This window comes from Solenopsis invicta, chromosome 2 (assembly GCF_016802725.1).
Source record: "Solenopsis invicta isolate M01_SB chromosome 2, UNIL_Sinv_3.0, whole genome shotgun sequence".
NCBI lineage: Eukaryota > Metazoa > Arthropoda > Insecta > Hymenoptera > Formicidae > Solenopsis > Solenopsis invicta.
In genome coordinates, this window is record NC_052665.1 from 710,986 (window position 1) to 735,428 (window position 24,443).

A 24,443-nucleotide genomic window follows, 5' to 3' on the forward strand; every position below is an offset into this window, starting at 1 on the left:
GATCACTTTTATCACCAATCACAGCATTAGAACTAATGCTGTGATTGGTGATAAAAGTGATCCAAGTGATCCAAGTGCTCTTGGAGTATGCGACGCGAACAAATCTTCTATCTCTCCCGTGCCGATTCCTTATTGTCGATCTCGTTCTATCCTCTCAACCGCTGCTTCTCGTTCTCTCTCGCGCCTTCTCATTCCATATACACTCATCCTCACGCTCGCGCTCTTTTTCGTTTGCCGCTTCCTCGCCTTCGTCCGAACGCTCTCACTCTCCTGCCTGCGCTGATTGTGAGTCAGGCGTTCTCCTTCTTCCTAACCGCGCTGCTCATAAGTGCCTCTCTCTCGCACGCACATCACGCGTTCACGCGGAGCGGAATCAGCCGCTCGTTCCGCCGAACTCGAGCTAGCAAAGCTCGATTCGCGAACAATCGGTAAACATATTTACTGTTTTTATTCGCTACTAAACTTTGTAAACACATTTTGTAAGTCATTATGTTATTTTATATCATATATGTAAATGTTATAATAGTTGTAAATAATCGATGTGCCGTGTATCTTACACATGAGTAGTCGTAAATCCCGCCACTTTTTTTATATGATAAAAATGCAAGGGTTTTTTTAAGTTTTTTTTTTCAAGTATAAGAAAAGAAATTTCATATTTAAAATTTTTCTTATAATAACAAACAGTATGAATAAGTTTTTATTAGCATAATTTATTTTTCTTAAACATAGTAAATAATACTTGATAAATTAAATTTTCGCTAGCTACGGCGTATATACTAACTTTACTCTATTATTTTGTATTTCATACTTTATAATATTGTACGTAATAGATGCATAGTGTAATTCTAAACTATCCGAAATAATCCTTCGCATAGATTATGGGAGGCATTGAAGACTCCAATGATTTTTTTATTTTAAATAAGTCAGTAAGCGGTGAACAGAAAAGATCGACTTACTTTTTCTTAAAAAAAAAAAAAAATGTCGCTAGTGAGGACGTATCGACCAAATAAGGTCGTTGTGTTTCTTCAATTGTGTATTATACAGTAATAAGTGAAAGTCGAGCTGATGACATCAACGCTCCCTCCTCCTCTGGTCAGATGGACTTGTGTATTGCCAAAGTGGCCCATCATGTATTTTTAGCTTTTTTAGTCTTTAAACTTATTTTTAGATTTTATTTCAAATATTTCAATGTAATCTAAGTTATTTTCCTTATAATAGATATTCAAATACAAATTCAGAAAAAAGTTTCAAATTTTAAAAATTTTAAACCAGGTATCTATTTAAAAAACTTAGAGTGTCTAATATTTTAACGTTCTTCCAATCAATAAAAAATATTAAACACGAAAAAGTTTTTAAGTAAGAAATATAAAAAAATGTACAATTTAAATGGCAATTAAATAAATGCATATTAAAAATACTTTTGTGTAATAATTATTATACTTTGCGTTTAACTCTTATTTGCTCTCTGTATGTCAATAATTGTGTGAAATTTCCGATGGTCCTTTAAAGAATAAAATTGATTTTGCTTTTTATCATATTTTGGTTATTTAACAATTGTTTACTGTTTATAACTGTTATATCAACATTTGTACATTATAATTACAAAAATAGATTTATATTATAATTTAATTATTTTGATTTTATTATGCTTTGCGATAAATAATATGCACGCATAAAACTATACTAAGAATTGTTACGTAAATAAGTTACTGAAAAGAATAGTACGACTTATTATATGCAAACATATATGTGCACATACATCATTACAATTAATTGAGAGTTTTTTCAGTTGTTTGTCAGCCACAAAGTAAGCGTTGAAACCTTGACGCTCATACGGATGTGCATCATAATAGTATTGTGATCATAGAAATTATTTATGTCGTAATACATAATTTTCTAGACGCTACTCTAATTAAATCTTTTTTACACTACAAATCAAATTCGCATCTGCAGCAGTAAGCTGGTTCCAGCAGTTAGTCTCGCTAAGTTAGTGCTCGGTAGTATACCTGGACTAACATTAAAGATATTACATTAAAGCACGAAAGAAAGTGTTGTGAAGGAAAGGAAAAGTGCCCATTGATAATAGATATTGAAGTAATCTTTCATAGGTAATAAAATTCGTTAATATTTATATACGAGCCACAATTAATTCAGGCACGTTAATCATCATGAACTCTGTATGCATATAATAATAATTATTAATCATATTCACACCGGTTAATTAAAAAAATATTGTTTTAAAATGTAAATATGTTAATTTTTAGAATATTTGAATTGTGTGTAATACGAAGATATAACGATGCAATGTGTTTAAAATCAAATCAAATAAAGATTTAATCATCTCTTTAATGTTTTCGAAGTAAAATTGCAAAAAAACTTCAGAAAAAACTTTATTTCTTAAGGCATTTTTTAATACCGTTTTAAATACTTTTTTGAAATAACAAGTAATATATATTATAATTACAACACAATAATTTCTCTCAAGTTTCTATTTAACTCTTGATCAAGAAATAATAATTGAAATATTCTAAAAATATAATATAATTAGATATAAATTATACATTATTATTAATGCTTTGCATGATTAATTTTTGATTAATTATTGTTTAAAAAATAATTTTTTATAAAAATTATTTATTTAAAAAATTTCTTATTATAGAACCAATAATTAAACAGTTTTTTGGAACTTTTTATCTCAAATATTGTTCAATAAATTTAAAATAGGAAAAGCTAACTTATAATCAATTTTTTTTCTAGAGATTTTGTCTACTCAAACACAATCCGATATAGTTAAATATATTAGTTATTGTAATTCAAACTGCGTTTCAATGTCAATGATAAGAAAAATCACATTAGAGGAGGAAATGAAAAAGAATCCTCAATTGAAGTTATCCGATATACAATCACTGAGAGAATGGTGCGAGAAACAACCCCACTTACCAAAAATTGAGGATAGTTTTCTCGCTTTGTTCCTTCACAGTAATTATTATCACATAGAAGCAGCTAAAAATACAATCGAGAATTATTATACGACTAGGACGCATTTACCAGAATTTTTTGGCAATCGGGATCCACTCGGTGAAAAAGAGCTACGACAAGTCTTCAAAGTCATGTGAGCGATTTTATCCATATTAGTGAAATAATATACCATAGTAATAGTGTAAATTTATATATGTATTATACATATATATGTGGCATTCTACGTAAAAGGTGTCTACCTAAAAATAAAACGTTTGAGATTTTTAAAATGATAATAAAAACATGTCAGTGGTCGTATTGTACAAGGTTAAAAAGTAAGCATTGTATGCCTTGCATCAAAGATATTGAAGGCTATTGTTTAAATTTAAAAAAAAATGTTTTTTTTAACATTTGTAGCTAAAATTAAAAAATTTTTAAATACATAATTTTTTTAGAATTTTTTCCATACTTTTATATAAAAATATTAATTTTAGTGACAAAAATTTAGTAGTATCAAAAATAGTAGTTTTTTAGTTTTAAATAAAAAAATAAACAATTTTATCTATTTTTAAAAATCTGTAAAAATTCTCAAAAATACTTCATACACATAGAATATCGCACATAAAACAAATTTTGGAATTGCAATGAAATCCTTTCAAAAACAAATATTTTTTTCAATACAAAATTATAATTTTAGCCAAAAGCTAGATAATATCAATTTTTATTGGCCAATTATTTAGTATTACGTAAATAACATATTTCTAACAAATAACTATAAAATAAAAAATATTTGTGACGTTTGCATTATATATTACTTAGACTTACTTATTTTTGTTATTTTTTTAGAAAAAAGTCTTGTTTCTTATCAAAAATGGATTTTTTTTAAATTAATTGATCTTGTCTTGCAGGAATAATTGCATGATATTTTAATGTACCCGGAATTGTTTTTGCTAATGCGATATTGGTTCCAAAAACTCACTTAATTTGTCGTGATTTGTCTTCGAACTAAATAAAATTTTTGTCTTTTTTATATCATTTTTAGCTAACGTGTACAATACTTCAATATTGAAAATTACACTTTTTTGTTAAGTAGCTTTTTTTACTAATTGTTTAAAATTTCCAACAGTACCATCACAGATACATTTTCCATATGCTGTAGCAAAGAAGTGCCATTCGGCCGTGATACCAAAAAAATCACGCACATGGTAAAGTAAATTTTAATTTAGTAATTATAATTTAAGAATTATAATTTGTTTTACTATGCGCAAGATTTTTTGATATCACGACCGAATGGTACTTCTTTACTACAGCACATGGAAAAGGTCTCTGTGATAGTATTGGAAATTTTAAACGATTAGTCAAAAAAGCTAACTTTACAAGGAAGTGTAATCCTCAATGCTGAAGTATTGTATACATTGGCTGAAAATGATATGAAAAAGACAACACTTTTATTTACTTCGAAGACAAATTAAGTAAGATTTTGGAACTAAGATTTGCATTAGCAAAAACGATTCCGGGTGCATTAAAATATCATGCAATTATTTCTGCGAAAGAAAATCAATTAATTAAAAAAAAAATTCAGTTTTGAGAAACAAAACTTTTTTCCAAAAAAATAAAGAAAAAAAATAAATAAGTCTAAATAATATATAATGCAGACGTCACAACTATTTTTTATTTTATAGTTATTTGTTAGAAATATATTATTTACGTAGTACTAAATAATTGGTCAATAAAAATTGATATTATCTAGCTTTTGGCTAGAATTATAATTTTGTATTAAAAAAAATATTTGTTTTTGAAAGGATCCTATTGCGATCCCAAAATTTGTTTTATGGTGCAATATTTTACGTGTATTAAAGTATTTTTGAGAACTTTTTCAGATTTTTAAAAATGGATAAAATTGTTCATTTTTTTATTTAAAACTAAAAAATTACTTTTTTTAATACTATTAAATTTTTGCCACTAAAATTAATATTTTTATCTGAAAGTACGGAAAAAATTCTAAAAAAATCATGTATCTAAAAATTTTTTAATTTTAGCTACAAATGTTAAAAAAAAAATTTTTTTTAATTTAAACGATAGCCTTCAATATCTTTGATGTAAAGCATATAATGCTTACTTTTTTTATCGTTAACCTTATACAATACGTCCACTAACATGTTTTCATTATCATTTACAAAATCCCAAACAGTTTATATTTAGGTGGATCTCTTTTACGTGGAATGCCCCCATACACACACACACACACACACACACACACATACACGCAGAGGAGTTAAACAAAATAATATAAACACCTACTCTGACTCCGAAAAATAGGCGTAATTCAAGAAAGTGTGATTTTGTCAAAAATAATAATAAAAAATTTAAAAAAAAGCATTTTAAAGCTTGAAATCTTTAGTTTTGAAATGATTAGTTTTGAAAGTCATTAAACGACTTACAGATTGTTTACGAAGTTACACGGATTTAAATGGAAACGCGTCAAATCTCAAAACATTTTACAAACTTTGCAAAACGACACAAAATAAAAATTGCACGCAAATGCGGTTTACAACATTCAAAAGCATGCATCTTTACTTTTAATTTGCGTTTTTAATAAGCGTTGTACGATTTTTTTTCACTGAGTTTGGCAACACTGAAGCAAAAATGATCTTTTTTTTTAATTTTTTCCTTTACTTTCAAGTGTAAAAAAATCTTTGAGAAAAATCAACTTAAATAATCAAAAGGTTTCGCCCTTTAAAATGAGGCCTAGAAGATCGTTTTATGCTTTTTTTTTACTAAGTTTAAGTATCGATTTCAGAAAAGATTAAATGAGCGTTTAACAGCAAAATTAAAAGATCACCTACAGTTACTCTCCAAAAAAATGTGTAACATGATAAATCAACAAAAATAATAAATCAAATGTTTTAAAACGCATTTTACAACCTAATGTTTCTACATACAATTTTAATATTGACTTTGAAAACGTATATTGATTTTTTACGGAGCTGTACAAATAAAAATAAAGATGCAGCAAAATTTATTATGTATTTTACAAGTTTATTTGACGTGAATTAAAAATCGCACACAAATGCGGTTTACAGCACTCGAAAGCGTAAATCTTTACCTTTAATTTGCATTTTTGTTGAGCGTTGTACGATTTTTACTCACTGAATTATACAACATTGAAGCAAAAGTGACATTTTTGCTTCAGTGTTGCCTAACTCAGTAAAAAAAATCGTACAACGCTCATCAAAAATGCAAATTAAAAGTAAAGATTTACGCTTTTGAATGCTGTAAACCGCATTTGCGTGCAATTTTTATTTTGCGTCGTGGAGCTTTGCAAAGTTTGTAAAAAATTTTGAGATTTGACATATCTCCATTTAAATTCGTGAAACTTCGTAAACAATTTGTAAATTGTTTAATGACTTATCAATTTCAAAACTAAAGATTTCCAGTTTTAAAATGCTTTTTTTTAAATTTTTTTACAATTATTTTTGACAAAGTTACACTCTCTTGAATTACGCCTATTTTTCGATGTCAGAATAAGTGTTCATATTATTTTGTCCAACCCCTGTGTACATACATATATATATATATATATACATATATATATATATTTATTTATTTATATTTATATATATACATATATACACATATATATACATGCATGCATGCATGTACAACTCTTGCAAACTATGACAACTCTCACAAACTGTTATATTTGTATTGATATGTAGATAGACGTAACGTCATGTATATAAAATCACTAATTTATATTATTTGATGTATTAAATATACACATTTTGAAAAATGTGCAGAAAAATAAAATAATATGCAGGTAAATAAAATAAATTTTACAAAATATATAGATACACTAATTATACTAAATTTAAATGTAAATTTTTAACGGTAATGAAGAATATTTTTATTAATATTTTTCATTCCTTCTGATATATTAATAAATTGAGATAAATCAATTTGATTTTAAAAGGGCTTATTCCCCTCTAAGTGGAGTAACGAAAGAAGGTTACGCGATGATGTATGCAACATTTGTGGATGGTGATCCTTCTCACTTTAACTTGAATGCAGTGGTCAAATATTTCTTCATGTTATGCGACATTCTTTTTCTAACGAATGGTACAAACAATGGTTTTGTCTTTATTGGCAATGCTGATAAACTATCTTTTGGTCATGTCGCGAGAATAAGTCCATTGGCAGCCAAGAAAGCTTTATACTATGTTCAAGAGGCAATGCCAGTGCGTCTAAAAGAAATCCATGTCATGAACGTATCACCTGCCATGGAATTGCTCATGAATATTGTCAAACCTTTTATGAAGAAAGAGATGATAGACATGGTAAATATAACTATTAATTTTATTGAAAATAAGTTTCATTGTAATTATTTATCATCAATATCCGCATTATTAAAAAATGCGTTAATTAAATAATAGCAATCCAATAATTCTGTAACGTCAAAAACCACTATTTGTAAACAATAATAAACAATTCTAAACCATAAATAAGATTAAGATCGATAATGTGCACAAGTGAAGAGAAACGACATTTTTTTATTTTAAATATCACTTCAATCAGAATATTTTTTGCAATATGAAGAATATTCTTTACAACGTATTAAGATGCTTGTTAGCAAAGTATTATTAATTAAATTGCTTGCCAATTTAATTTATGATATTATGTATTCCAGCTTCTGTTTATAATTATGTTTCAATACCAATCTATTGAGAAATGACAGGTTGAAAAGATGTCAAATCAACGTTTATAGACGTTTATTTGACGTCTTTTCAACCTGTCATTTCTCATTGGGAACACGCAATCGACGCGCAGCTTGCATAAACTCCGGAAATTGTAAAAATTCACAGAAATATTATTAAGCACCAAGATCCGTCTTGATCAAAAAATTTTTTTCGTTTAATTATTTAATACAATTACTTTAATTGTATTTTTATAAATTTAAATAAACTTAGAATTATGCAAATAAGGTGGTTTTTGATCGTTACCGATAAACGTAGAAATATCTGTTTCCTCGTATAACATTAAAATTTTAATTTTAAAAGTTAACTTAAAGTTTTATTATTACTATAATTGGAATAAGATTTTCTAAATTTATTTAACTCTTCTAGATGCATTTTCATTCATCATTGGAAAGCCTTTCCAAATACATTCCGATAGACGCGCTGCCGAACGAGACGGTTGGATCAGAAAGTTCAATACATGAATTAGACGAAATTCAAGTGAAGCGACTCGAAGACTATCGTGAATGGTTCTTGCAGGACGAAGCAACCGGGCGTGTTAACGAAGCGTTGAGAATTGGCAAGAGCAAGTCAGCGAGTGATTTGTTCGGTGTAGAGGGTAACTTTAGAAAACTCGATATAGATTAATGAAGCTGTAGGTATAATCTTATTTAAAACTATAACGATTTATATATACAAGTACGGTTATTTAATTGATTATTGCATTCTTGTATGTGATTTCTTTTTATAATAAATATTATTTTGTACTTCGTACTTTATAATATTGTAGGTAATAGATGTATAGTGTAATAGATTATGGGATTGAAAACCTTAATGATTTTTTTATTTTGAATAATTTAATAGACGATTTAGATGGTGAACGGAAAAGATCGCCTACTTTTTCATTAATATAAAAAAAATTATTGATAGTAAAGACGTATTGGCCAAATAAGGTCATCGTATTTCTTTAATCATGTATTGTACAGTAATAAGTGAAAGTTCAGTTGATAACATAAACGCCCCTCCTCCTCTATAGTCGGGTGGACCTGTATCTTTCCAAAGTGGATGGTGTGTTTTATCCTTTTTTAGTCTTTTAGCCTATTTTTACACTTTATTTAAAATATTTCGATGTAATCTAAGTTAAAAGTTATTTTTATTATAATAGATATTCTAATAGAAATCCAAAAAAATGTTTCAAATTTTAAAAAATTTTAAACCAGTTTTCTCTTTGAAATACCTTAGCGTGTCTAATATTGTAACGTTCTCTCAATTAATACAAAATATTAAACATGAAAAAGTTTTTGGATAAAAGATATCAAGAAATGTACTATTTATACAAAAATGAAATAAATACATATTAAAAATACTTTTGTGTAACAATCATTATACTTTGTATTTGACTTTTATTTGTCCTATTGGCATATCAATTGTTACATCCGGAGGATTTCACGATTTCCCTTTTCGCATCCATCATATGAATTATGCGAAACAAGCTAAGGGATTGTCTGTAAAATTTATAATACTTATACCTGGAACTCCACGATTTCTCTTTTACAAATAACACTATCACCCGGCTATTATAAGAAAAAAATCAAACATTGTTCTCGGAATATATATATAATGGCCACATATTACATCCGGAGCAATAAATAGAAGCAAAAAAGGAGAAATCATGCGACGACAAAATTACAAGCAACGATGCTTATTTAATAATTCATATGAACGAACAAAGCCTGGACTCGAAAGAGAAAAAATCTAAACGCTATTAAAGTCTGGCAACAATCAGAGATAAGATTGAGTCGCGACGCCGGACGGAAACTATAAAACTATAAAATCAAAATTTACAACCCCGGCCTTGTTTGTTCAAACCTATGTTTCATCACAAACGGAAAGATGATTCATGTGAAAAGCAAGTCCCAAATAAACGGACGCGGCTATATAAAAAATCGAGACCGAACGTTCCAAGAAGAGAAACCGTAAGATAACGAATCCCTTAAGCGATTGAGTGATGCAACTGCTCGCCCCTCTTAAAGTTAAGAAAAATCAGGAGAAGATGGAAAATTAGTCAACGAGAGATCATCCGAGAAGATGATTGGTGGTGAGCGTTGGTGAACTACCCAACGAATAAGCTCAAAATTTCGACAACAAAGAATCTCCAAAGAAAGGGAAAAAGCTCAAAAAGCTTTACCCAATCAAATCTTTATCTCACCTACTAAACTAACCCCACGCTCTTTTCCTAAGCCCTATAAAATGCGCAATTTCGAACGCCTCGAGCATTCAAGTTCGCACTCACATCCACGCGTTGCAAGTATCGAAGCTGTGCGCGTTATTTTCAAAATCGTTTTGAACTTAGAATCTGTACTTAAGAATCACATACATTAAAACTTCGAGCAGCCCACCATTGAAGCATCCCCCAGAGCGGACAGCCTGCGCTGCGTCAAGCATTTTTCAACCCGCAGATTTCCATAGTTTCTTCCCTTTCTCTTCTCGTCTAACTAATAAGTAAGTTTTTTCCTTTTTTCTCTTTTTCGGTTTTACTTCAATTTTCCATTCAACTCGCCAGGAATCAATCGCTAATGAGCAATCACAGCCGTTCATGTCCCAGCTCCTTGTTCCCAATATTATTATTTTTATTTTGGATTAATACAGCAATTCTAATTTTAGACAATTCCCGACTTTCCCTCTAAATATTTCCTAAATCTCTGTGTAAATGTAAAAAATGGAAAAAGCAAGAAACGGTTAAGAACGATACGAAACTGAAACAAACTCAATGTACGTGAGAATAATCCGTTTTTCATGAAAACTATGGAAGAGTACACGTCATGTGAATTATATAAAAACGATACGGCAGATGCTCGTATGCATAATACTCATAATTCCAAAGCAAGGTCAGATACATAATTTAAACGTGTATATATATATATATACAGGGTGTCCCAGACCAATGTATAAAGATTATCACGATGAGGTAGAAGGGATCGAGATAAATGAAAAAGTCTAATACCATTTTACGATATTTGCAATAATTTTTGAGTAATAAAATATTAAGGTCAGCCGAATAAGAGCGCGCGGAGAGACAAGCGGTCGCTCGTCTGAGCCGTAGGACCGCCCACTGCGGCCCGATTGTTGGCGACGGTAAGTGGCGCGCGGCGAGGTAAAGGATAGCTTGGCACCGCACCGTGTCGAGCCGGGCGGTCTTACGGCTCAGGCGACCAACTGTTTGCCTCTCCGCGCGCTCTTATTTGGCTGACTTTAATATTTTATTACACGAAAATTATTGCAAATATCGCAAACTGTTATTAGACTTTTTGATTTATCTTGATCTCTTCTACCTTATCGTAGTAATATTTATACATTGGTCTGGGACACCCTGTATATATATACAGGGTGTCAGGTAACGATCGCCCGTGGTTTCGTGGATTGATAAATCAAGTAAAACTGAGTAGAAAAGTCCTTTACCACTTTTTAATATTTGCCATAGTTAACGAAATAAAAATTAATAAAGTCTGCGAATAAGCGCGTATCACCGCGCGCAAGGACCGCCCGCCGGTCGCCGAGACGTAGGCAGCCGCGGCTGTAGGCGCGGCGCTGTGCGGTGAGGAAGGAAAAGCAGTAGCTGTTTTCCCTCCTCACCGCACAGCGCCGCGCCTACAGCCGCGGCTGCCTACGTCTCGGCGACCGGCGGGCGGTCCTTGCGCGCGGTGATACGCGCTTATTCGCAGACTTTATTAATTTTTATTTCGTTAACTATGGCAAATATTAAAAAATGGTAAAGGACTTTTCTGCTCAGTTTTACTTGATCTATCAATCCACGAAACCACGGGCGATCGTTACCTGACACCCTGTATATATATATATATATATATATATATATATATATATATATATATACATATATTACCTTTTCAAAAAAAAGGTAAAAAAAAGCGCCTATGTGTGTTGCGCGCAACTTATCTTGAAATTGTGTAATCTAATAAAAATGATATACGTTTATTAAAAAAAAAAATGTGTGAAATCTTTAAAGTGCACCATGTTTTTGTACATCAAAAATTTTTTATTTCAATAAAATTTTCTCATTTTGTACCGTTTCCTCTTTAATCTTTTAAATTGAATGTTATATATTCCATTGAAACTTATTAAAATTAAATATGCTATTACTTGAATTATTAAAATACAAAGATTTTTCAATGACAATACAGAGATAGTACCACGTGGAATTTGTATAACAGTTGAAGATACTACCAGTTGAGTTAGGTAGAATAGAAGTTTTTCAAAGAAAATACAAATACTACTACTTTAATTTTGTTGAAAAGTATATTCTCTTTATAATAGGCGCACTTTAAAAGATTTCACACATTTTTTTTTAATAAACGTATATCATTTTTATTAGATTACACAATTTCAAGATAAGTTGCGCGCAACACACATAGGCGCTTTTTTTTACCTTTTTTTGAAAAGATAATATATATATATATATATATATATATATATATATATACACGTTTAAATTATGTATCTGACCTTGCTTTGGAATTATGAGTATTATGCATACGAGCATCCGCCGTATCGTTTTTATATAATTCACATGACATGTACTCTTCCATAGCTTTCATGAAAAACGGATTGTTCAAAGTTGACAATTGTTATATTATATTTTTTTCAATATTGGCATCGTGTTCTTGTAATGATATTTTATTATCTATTTGCAGCGCAATGTCTGTCTCCTCCACTGACGGACTATTTAAATATTTCTGATTATAATAAGAACCTGTCACGACGGATATGATGATGATGACAAGATGACAAGAAGTACTACACCACATACACCACAAGTACACCACAAGTCGCATACGGCTGACTGATGTATGCCAGCGCCACTCGTGTCGAAAATATGAAAGGGAGAATTCCTGAGGGCGACGACGACGTTTCTTAAAGATTAAAGATGAATATTTAGATTTGCGTCGCGATATCTCCGCTCGTATGGCACGGAGAAAAAAAATAAAAACACTTTTATTATACAAATCGGGGCCAAGCTATCGTTTGAGACTACTCAGAACTTGATCGGTTCAGCCGTTACTGAGATCTGATAATCTCGCGTGCTTGGAACTCGCTGACTCGCGTAAAAGAGGGTCGGTCTGCGACTCGCTTCTCCTACATAGGCGCGAGTCGCGACCGCGCCTCTAGATGTTTTACTTCCATTCTTAAATCTTAGGTTTTGATTTGATTCAATAGTTAAAAAATGAATCTTAACGCATAATTACGATTTCCATAACCGAAATTAATTAATTCCATCTCCTCCTGTGTACATAATAATGCGTATAGCTTAAGTTTTCAAAATTAATCATTTGTACCTATGTTAATTTAATATATATATATATATATATATATACATATATATATATATATAGTTTCTAGATCAATTATTCAATATGCACTGTTTAGTTTTCTCAATTAAACGTTATACTTATAATAATAGATAATTTACACTAACATTAATTCTTAAATATTTGTATTTTTGATAATTAATCATGTTCTATCTTGTAATTCTCAATGTTTCCAAACCTCAAAAATAATGTTAACTTCATATTAAACAATGTACTTAAATTTTAATCTTTGGAATAACCATTGCCTAATCGTTTTATATTTCAAATAAACTAACTGATTACGTACTCCTGTTTTAGTTGATAATGATCACCTTGTTATACTGCTTTCCTTTTTCTATTAAATAACAATAACCGATTATGTATTTATTTGCTAATTCTTTGAACAACCTTATAGAAACCTTATATATGTAAATTTCAAGTATCAGAATATATGCTAAGTCTTCTTTAAAAGAAAAGTTTAAATGTAAAATTTTATTTCATCAAGCCACCTCGTACTCACACTAACCTCCCGACTTAAAAAGACTTGCACTCGGTCCGATCCCGAGTTATAGAGATTGAATTCTCTGACTCAAATTAGGACCAACGATCGTACGATTCTGAAAAGGCATTAAAGCGTGTCATTACACGTTGACGCATAATTTCGGAATCATCAAAAGTGCGTTCGGCTCGCGCCGCACATCCCACTAGTGCGGTCACGAGAATAAAAGAGTTTTTGTTGCATCCTTCCCTGCCTTTCTTTCCTTAAGGCTGGATGTAACACAATAATTGTGCAAAATTTTCGATAGCCTTTGAAGAATATTATTCATTTTACGTTTCATCATATTTCTGTTTTTCAATAATTGTTTTATTGTTTATAAGCTATATCCCACGCAACACAAGGACGTCCTTTGGACGTCCAATGGACGTCGCGGTCGGACATGTCTTGACGTCCAGATGACATACCAATTGTGTCTTGTAGACGTCTAGTAAACGTCCTTCGGACGTACAATGTACCGCCTTCTGACGTCAAATGGACGTCATTAGGACGTCTCAGCAGGACATAAAAAGGACTTTTATGGACGTTGTTTGGACATTATTTTATATTGCATGATTAGGACTTTATTTAGTAAAAAATAATATTTATTAGTAAAAGTAGTATTAACCCTGCCGAAAATGTGCGATTAAAACCGATTAAAAAAAAGTAGTCCGAATCGATCGAGATTTCTGCACCGAAAATATGGTGTTAAGACAGATTGAAAATATTATAAAATCGGAACCCAGATAGATTTATTAAAACAGAATACATTAATATAAAACGTTATAAATGTTTAATTTACAAAAAAATATTTCTTGTATCCTTTTCGTTAAAAAGGACTAAAGAAAGATTAAATTTGAATTAAATATTTAATTTTTGTACAAGATTAAATAACAATAGAAATTGTTATTTACATGTAAAAATTATAAAAATTTATGTGGAACAGCGTGTTCCACACACACGTCACAAAAGACTGAAAGCGAGTATTCGTCTCGAGGTTACAACAAGCAGCTCCTAAAAGTCTTACTGAAGTTATGAGCTAGGAAGTCGACCGCGGTGGCGCCTAGATATAACGCCCGTGGCCGCATTCGACTCACGAAAAGATCTCTCGCGGCGTGGCCGCCTAGCGGTGGTGCCAGCACTCACTTGTTAAATTCATTTCAATCCGAAATTACAGGATTTCATAAATTATAATTAAATCGAATTTTAATGTATACATGTATTTGATTCACAGAATCATGTAAACAGATATGATTCTGTAAATCAAATATATATACCTTGCTGCTAGATGTATAATTACTTCCCACATAGCACGTAATATTTCTGTGATATCACAGAATCATTGCAATATCACAGAAATATTACATATTACTGTGAAATATCACAGAAATATTACTGTGATATTACACAGTGATAATGACATTGAAATATTCCACTGATATCACAGAAATATCGCAGAAATATTACTGTGATATTACACAGTGATAATAACATTAAAATATTCCAATGATATCATTGCAATATATTGTTGCAATATTTAATTCCAAAGAACAAAGTAATGTCAAATGACGTTTTTATTATGTCTTATTAATGCAACGTCACTATCTCTTTGATTAATTTCGATATTTTTAGTATCCTTAATATTCTTAGTAATTTCGGTATCCTATAGAAGAAATCAACTTACAAATAAAATAATTATGTCTTTGCCCTTTCGTGGAATAAAAATGAAAGTTAAGAAAAAGAGTTAATTAACTTTATTATTAGTTTAGATATTTACTTAGTTTATCCCTTAAACTGTATATATGTATAAACTATAATGTACGCTCTTCTATGTAATCTATCAATTTAATTATTGCTTTACAACTCGATCAATAATGATTTTATTAAAAAATTACAGAAAAACCTTTGTATTTGTCTTATTACCATTTATAATTTTTACAGGAGCACAAAAATCGATTTTAATTTTAAAAAATTTTTATCATAAGGTATTTAAAAAAAAAGTTTACAAAAAGTTTTGTTAATACACATTTAATATTCACTTGGCAATAAATATTTTAAAGTATATTTAGAAATTTTTGAAAAAAATATACATTTTTACGTCGTTTAATATTTACTGCTCGGTACATTATTTTGTGAAATAGTTTATTCATTAATATTGATTAGACTATTAAACACCACAGTAAAAGGTTTTTCAAGTTTTTTAAAATATTAAATTTCCAACAAATTTTTCTTTAGATTTCATTTTTTTTTCAACTCTATTAAAAAATATGATTATATATATTCTATCATTAATTAGGTATTTTATAATGTTCATTAATTATATGTATGTATATAATATTGCGGCTCGGTCACCGACCGTCACAACATACGACGAAACAACTGAGCGCGTGTACAGCCGCTATGCAGTCCGCCGTGTGTATAAAACTCCACGCAAACAAGTGAGTGCTGGCACCACCGCTAGGTGGCTGCGCCGCTGGAGACCTTCTCGTGAGTCAAGTGCAGCCACAGGTGTTATATCTAGACGCCACTGCGGCCGACCGAGCCGACTCACCAGCTCACACTTCAGTGAGATTTTAAAGAAAATCGTTGCTTGTTGTAATTTGGAAGCGAATACTCGTTCTAATTTTTTTCCCAATGTGACGTCCCTTAAAAAAAAAGTTGATAAACTTGTTTTAATGAACTGATTTCTGATCAGTAACGGATTATATTTTGTCAGTTAACTGATAAAACATCATCAGTTACTGATCAGTAATCAGTTTATTGAAACAAGTTTATCAACTTTTTTTTCAAGGGGTACGTGTGGAACGCTGTTTTATATTTTTACATGTAAATAAAATTTTATATTTTTACATGTAAATAATATTTTGTATTGTTATTTAATCTTGAACATAAATTAAAATTATAATTCAAATTGAATCTTCTTTAACAAAAATGAAAAAGAATACAAGAGATTTTTTTTGCAAGTTAAACATTTATTACGTTTACATTATTGTATTGTTTTAATAAATATAATTATTTTTTCTATGTCTAATATATATTACATATAACAACATGAAAATAATATTAAGAATAACAATAAAAATAAAATAAAGTAAAATAATTTATTTATTTAATTTCTTGCAATATTATTTAAATATCACAGAAATATTTTGAAATATGACAGTAATATTACTATGAAATATCACAGTAATATTACAGTGATGCGTTTTCGCGGACATTTTGATATTACTGTGATATCACAGTAATATTTCGTGATATTTCTGCAATATTTCATTTGTAATATTGCAATGTAAAAGTGATATTGCTGTGATATCACTGCAATATTACGTGCTATGTGGGTTTCTTTATATTTTAAGTTTACGTTCCAAAACGTTTTTTCTGAGAAAAATTTTACTTGATATAATATACGTTATTATTTATTTATATTTTGAGTACGATTTTCCTCACAAATAAAATAGCCATTAAATAGCATATTAAATTAATCGTTATAGTATTATACATATGTATTAAATATTACATAATTTAAATATTATATATAATGAAATATTAAATATTAACGAATAATATATTTTATTAAAAAGCTATATACTGTATATTAAAGCTTCTCATATTATCAAAATTTGTAGTTTATGTTTATATATGGTTAAATATATCTTTTGTTAAATATTTTTTAACACGAAAAATTATCTTTATAATTTTATAATTTATAAAATTCTTGTGTTATAATAATAATGATAATAATGATAATAATAAAAATACTCAACTTTGTTGACATATATGTATAGCGGACCTTTTCGGAACGTACCACCAATATCTGCTAGATATTTAAAGGACGTCCTTAGAACATCTTCAAAATGTCTTATTTAATATAAAGAACAACGCAATTTTCGAATGCATATTTATTATGTATGTATACATAATATGTTAAATATTACGAATCATCCCAAATATGTCCTGCGGATGTCCTACAAACGTCAAACTGCATCTATGATAAACAGGATGTCCTTCGGACGTCTTTGGAACATCCTATGGACGTACGAGATACTAGGACATTACAAGGACTTTTGTGGACATGTATTGGACGTCCGGGGACGTCCATGTGTTGTGTGGGATCCACATTTATACTTTATAAGATAAACACAAAAATGGATTTGTATTATAATTTAATTATCTTGATATTATTATGCTTTGCGATACATAATATGCACGCATAGAACTATAATAAGAATTGTTACGCAAATAAGTTAGTAAAATAAAATATAACAATTTTTTGTATGCACACATATACTAGTGCACATACATTATTGCACTTAATTGAATTTCTTCAGTTGTTTGTCACCTACAAAGTAAGCGTTGAAACCTTGATGTTCATACGTATGCGCATCATGATAGTATTATATCATAGGAATTATGTATTATAAATACACATTGCAACAGATAATTTTCCACTCTCTTGTCTAATTTAAATTTAATTTACAATACAAATCAAACTCGCATGTGCAGCAGTAAACTAGTTCCAGCAGTGCTCGCTAAGTTAGTGGACTGCTCGGTAGTATACCTGCACTAACATTAAAGATATTACATTAAAGCACGAAAGAAAGTGTTGTGAAGGAAAGGAAAAGTGCCCATTGATAATAGATATTGAAGTAATCTTTCATAGGTAATAAATTTGTTAATACTTACATACAAGCCATAATTAATTCAGGCACGTTAATCATCATGAACTCTGTATACACATAATAATAATTATAATCATATTTATACCGGTGATAAAAAAATTTACTTTTAAAGTATTCTTTATAATGTTTCAAATACTTTTTTAATAATAAGTATTATTATATTATAATTACAACACAATAATTTCTCCCAAGTTTCTATTTCAATCATGATCAAGTCTTGATCTATAATAATTGAAATATTTTAAAAGTGTAATTAGATATAAATTACGTACAATATATTAATCCTGCTTTGCATGATTAATTTTTTATTAATTATTGTTTAAAAAATAATTTTTTATCAAAATTATCTATTTAAAAAGTTAATTTTTTATTTTAGGATCAATAATTGATTAACGTTGCAAAACTTTCTATCTCAATTATTATCCAATAAATTTAACAAATATAAAGCTAACACAATTGATTTATTTCTAGATATTTTGTCTACTCAAACACATTCCGATATAGTTAAATATATTTTTATTGTAATTCAAACTGTGTTTCAATGTCAATAATAAGAAAAATCACATTAGAGGAGGAAGTGAAAAAGAATCCCCAATTGAAGCTATCCGATATACAATCACTGAGAGAATGGTGCGAGAAACAACCCCACTTACCAAAAATTGAGGATAGCTTTCTCGCTTTGTTCCTTCACAGTAATTATTATCACATAGAAGCAGCTAAAAATACAATCGAGAATTATTACACGACTAGGACGCATGTACCAGAATTTTTTTGTAATCGGGATCCACTCGGTGAAAAAGAGCTACGACAAATCTTCAAAGTCGTGTGAGCAATTTTATCCATATTAGTAAAAGAGAAGAGGGTATTATGGCTACTGTTGACAATATAGTTAACCCTATTATTTCCGTTATTAGGTGACGTATTCTAACAATTGCTTATGGAGTTATTTGTTTAGTAAACCGCCGTTTCTTAGTAATGCTAATATGCCAATACATAACAACTGACAATTGTTAGAAAGCATTTTTACTTTTGAGCACTTCTAAACTTTTCTAAACTTTTCTACACTTTTAATCTTTAATTACATACACTTCCTCATTATTCATAAACTTCAGTGTACTATCATACAAAGGTACATATACTTGAATGTTTTTTTGTTATTGAATTTTTTATTTGGCCGTATACATTTCGAGTTATACAAAGTTAAAACAATAACATGGAATTTTTTTAATATGGTTTATCAAGCAAAATTTTTATATCAAAATATTTCTTCGATAAATTAATTGTCATTCTAAAGAACGGTGTTTAGAAGCATTAGATACATCATTTTATGCTTGTTGTTTAATGTTAAATAGGGATAAAATGATATTTTTAATGAAATTTCTAATGGTATTTCTAAAGCATCTGAACCCAAAAAAATTCGAAATCAGAAAAATTATAAACAATAAAAAATTAAAAATATGTACAAATTCAAATAAGAAGGCCTATTCGGTCATAGCTAAATCTTAGTGCTTTATATATAGTGTGATTTTATATACTTTCTCAGACTCAACCAAACTGCGCGCCGTTACTTTCGGCCATATAACACAGTTATGATCGAATAAGAGTTAGTAATATCACTTTTATTGAATTAAAATTAATTTAATAATACTTGATGCTTACTAGCATCTATATTAACCCTTCCCCCCCTTCCCCCCTGAAAAACTGTAAAGAATTTATTGCAAAAAATATCACCTCAGCCAGGGTTCGAACCTGGGACCTCCAGAATTTCCGATACGGTTGTCCATATTACATAGCCATATTACAACCACTTTTTTTCTTCCACCGATTATGCAGTGCATTAAATTTTTATAAATCACATCCTAAATAATAAATATTTTATTACTTTGAATCTAGAATCTGTCCAACAACAACACTCTGAATGTAATCGTTCAAGTTTCAATAGAAAATATTAATTATAAACTAAGTTATTCAATAAAATGAAAATGCCATATTACCCTCTTTTTCTCTAATGTACAATAGTAATAGATCATGGATGGCAAGTTGTTACTTCTTCGTTACTTTATCGTTACTTTTGTTTTTTTATAATAACGATTTAGCAATGACGTTAAAATTTATTATAGTAATAATAATACTAAAGTTGGAGAACAATCACTTTTAACAAATCACTTGTTGTCATTGTGCAATATTTATTGAAAAAAGTAACTCATTAGTTGACTTGTTACGTAACGAGGAAAAGTAAAGCAAAAAGTTACGCGTTACTTTGACTCGTTAAATAACGAGAAATGTTACAAGTTAATATTTTTTAAAGAGTAATACATAATGATAACAAGTTAATTGTTAAAAGTGACTATTCTAAACCTGGCCTTACTATTACTATTATGGAAAATTGTAATAGTATTATCAAATTATAAAAAAGTAACGAGTAACAAATAACGGCGTTACATACAGTAACTCGTTCCCATCCCTGATATAAATAAATGTGTTATATGTATGTATTATATGTATATAGATGCATGCATGTACAACGCTTATAAACTCTGACAACTCTCACAAACTGTTATATTTGGAATGATATGTAAATAGACGTAACGTCATGTATATAAAATCACTAATTTATAATATTTGATGTATTAAATATACACATTTTGAAAAATATGCAGAAAAATAAAATAAATTTTACAAAATATATTGATTCACTAATTATACTACATATAATTGTAAATTTTTAACAGTAATGAAGAATATTTTTATTAATATTTTTCATACCTTCTAATATATTAATAAATTGAGATAAATTAATTTGATTTTAAAAGGGCTTACTCCCTTCTGAGTGAACTAACGAAAGAAGGTTACACGATGGTGTATACACAACTTCTGGATGATGATCCTTCACACTATAACTTGAATGCAGTGATCAAATATTTCTTCATGTTATGCGACATTCATTTTCTAACGAATGATACAAACAATGGTTTGGTCTTTATTGGCAATGCTGATAAACTATCTTTTGGTCATGTCGCGAGAATAAGTCCATTGGCAGCCAAGAAAGCTTTATACTATGTTCAAGAGGCAATGCCAGTGCGTCTAAAAGAAATCCATGTCATAAACGTACCACCTGCCATGGAATTGCTCATGAATATTGTCAAACCTTTTATGAAGAAAGAGATGATAAACATGGTAAATATAACTATTAATTTTATTGAAAATAAGTTTCATTGTAATTATTTATCTTCAATATCCGCATTTTTAAGAAATTAATAAGTTTATTAAATAATAACAATCCAAAAATTATGTAATATCACAAACCATTATTTTTAAACAATAATAAACAATTCTAAACAAAAAATAAGATTAAGATTAATAATGTGCACAAGTGAAGAAAAACATTTTTTATTTTAAATATTATTTCAGCCAGAATATTGTTTGCAATATAAAGAATATTTTTTACAATGTTGTGAAATGTTTGTTAGCAAAGTAAATTGCTTGTCAATTTAATTTATGATACTATGTATTCCAGCTTCTATTTATGACTATGTTTCAATACCAACACGCAATCGACGCGCAGCTTGCATGAACTCTGGAAATTGTAAAAATTCACAGAAATATTATTAAGCACCAAGACCCGTCTTAATTAAAAATTTTTTTTTGTTTAATTATTTGATTCAATTATTTTTAATTGTACTTTTATAGATTTAAATAAACTTATAATTATGTAATTTTTGATTGTTATCGATAAACGTAGAAAAATCTATCTCCTTATAGTATAACATTAAAATTTTAATTTTAAAACTTAATCTAAAGTTTTAATACTACTATAATCTATTTGGTATTCATTTGGTATTTGGATAAATTTTTCTCAATTTTTTTAACTTTTCTAGATACATTTTCATTCGTCGTTGGAAAGCCTTTCCAAGTACATTCCGATAGACGCCCTGCCGAATGAGGCGTTTGGAAATGGAGGTTCGATACAAGAATTAAACGAAATTCAAATAAAGCGACTCGAAGACTATCGTGAATGGTTCCTGCAGGACGAAGCAACCGGGCGTGTTAACGAAGCGTTGAGAATTGGCAAGAGCAAGTCAGCGAATGATTTGTTCGGTGTAGAGGGTAACTTTAGAAAACTCGATATAGATTGAAGCTGTAGGTATAATCTATAAGATTTACAACTATAATGAATTATATATACAAATACGGTTATTTAACTAATTTTTACATTTTTATATGGGATTTCTTTTTGTAGTAGGGGTAAATGGGGCCAGAAAGGGTAGGCAGGTAAGACGGGGTAGCGCTTGTATCGCGCGATTCAAATGCAGAAATTACAATCAAGCATATGTGTTAGATGCGGCTCTTTGATCATTAAAAATTACCCATGAGTCAGCGAAATAGCTGCGTTATTGAGACTACTTTTTATACTTTTATACTACTAATTATACTTTTAGAATAGACCACAATTTATACTTTTTTGCGATTTCCTTATGATTACATGAAGATATAATATCGAGAAAACGGACAGATACAAAGAAAAGAAAAAACGATAGCAAAAGCAGTATAAAATAAAATTATATAAGAGTCAAGAAAACGTATGAGAAAAAAATTGGTCTAAAAACGCATAGGTATCCTACCTTGCCCGCGGGAATATCTATCTTATCCTACCCGTCGGGCAAGATAGAGAAAAATGCCTCTTTTTGACTTCAATTAAATAAAGTTTATAATACTTTAAAATTTTATTTTAACTCTTAAACACGTAAGTAGGTCTGAGAGACCCCACATGAAGTTCCAAACGCTTGAAGTGTGAAGACGGAACGAGACAGGAGGTTCGGACCAAGACGTAAAAAAAGTTTGAAATCTCCTCTTTCGATTGATATGGTTGATCAACTTCTTTGGTCAACTAGAATTCGAACGGCAAAATTTTGTTAGGGTCAATGCGATCTATATAGTGTGTAAGTGAAACTTTTTTTGTGACTAGTTTACATAAAAAAGCTGGACAAAATACATTCAAACAGGTCAATTCGCAGATGTTACTTACATATACTTTGTCTAAAGTTGGAATACTATCAAATGCTCTAGAAAAAGAAGTTTTTCTGAAATATATCATGAAACACATTAATTTTCAATTTTAGACACGATTTAATAAAAAACACCTCATATTCGCTTTGTTACATAAGTACATTTTTTAATAGAAATGACAATGATATAATTTTTTTTTCTTTGAAAATATAAATCTTTACCATTAAACCGCCGTATTGTAAAGTTTTTCAAAGTTTTGCGTTGCAAAAATATGATTTTTTTTTTAAGTGGATTTTTAGATGCCGAAAATTACCTCATATTCTCCATGTTACATAATTATACTTTTTAAAAGAAATGACTTTGCCAAATTTTATTTTAAAAGTGTGACTCTTTAGCTTTAAAACGCCGTATTTGAAAGTCCTTAAAAGTTTTTTGTTGCAAAGATATGATTTTTTGAAGGAAAAGTGAATTTTTGACCAATTTTTCATTTTTGCTTAAAGGTTCTTCCTTTATAACTTTTCAATAAATTGTTTTTTGGCAATGCCGATTGTGCAGTCACACGCCTAAAATTCTGAACTTTTATTAAAAAAAAAATTGTTGAAAAATATTGATTGTAATCAAAGTTATAGCTTTTCAAATTTGGAAAAGTCTTTCAGACCCGAAAATGTGTTTCTGTATTTTACAGAATTGGTGTGTTTAAGGATTAATGATAAATATATTGAAAGACAAATGTTCAAAGAGTATTGTAAAAATAAAGATGACTTGTTAATTATGAAAACCTAGCTTTTAATAATTCTTAAAGCTTAACTACCCTGTCTTACCGTACTTTCTTCTAAGTATTATTTTGTAGTTCATACTTTTATGTTTTACCTAATGGATGCATAGTGTAATCCTAAACTATCCGAAACAATCCTTTGCATAGATTGTAGAAGGCATTGAAAACCCCAATGATTTTTTTTAATAAATCAGTAAACGGCCGATAGTGATGGGCTAAACAATTATTTTTACTATTTGGTTATAACCGTTATTTTAAAATAACTGGTTATTGCAACAGGTATTAGATTAAATGATTACTAGTATTTAATCACATTATAATTTACAATAATTTACCTATATTAGAAAATCTTAACTAATTATCTATCATATTAATTAAGCTAAATTTTATACA

The 24,443-nt window shown here is 29.3% G+C and overlaps 2 protein-coding genes across 2 annotated transcripts in view; both read left to right on the forward strand.

Annotated features, from left to right (window-relative positions):
* The first annotated feature begins 1,820 nt into the window (after positions 1-1,820).
* Positions 1,821-24,443, forward strand: part of LOC113002998 (alpha-tocopherol transfer protein-like) — a 39,792-nt gene continuing 17,169 nt past the window's right edge. The window contains exons 1-4 of the mRNA XM_039459716.1: positions 1,821-2,108; positions 2,758-3,112; positions 6,932-7,295; positions 8,082-8,350. Of these exons, the coding sequence (XP_039315650.1) occupies positions 2,829-3,112; positions 6,932-7,295; positions 8,082-8,339 (906 nt within the window). The 5' untranslated portion in view covers positions 1,821-2,108; positions 2,758-2,828 and the 3' untranslated portion in view covers positions 8,340-8,350. The remainder of the gene's footprint in view (positions 2,109-2,757; positions 3,113-6,931; positions 7,296-8,081; positions 8,351-24,443) is intronic.
* LOC105198304 (alpha-tocopherol transfer protein-like) lies at positions 18,003-22,835 on the forward strand. Its single transcript, XM_039459715.1, has 5 exons — positions 18,003-18,249; positions 18,740-19,093; positions 21,082-21,445; positions 22,147-22,408; positions 22,509-22,835. The coding sequence occupies exons 2-4, from the start codon at positions 18,810-18,812 to the stop codon at positions 22,402-22,404; spliced, it is 906 nt and encodes a 301-aa protein (XP_039315649.1). The 5' UTR covers positions 18,003-18,249; positions 18,740-18,809; the 3' UTR covers positions 22,405-22,408; positions 22,509-22,835.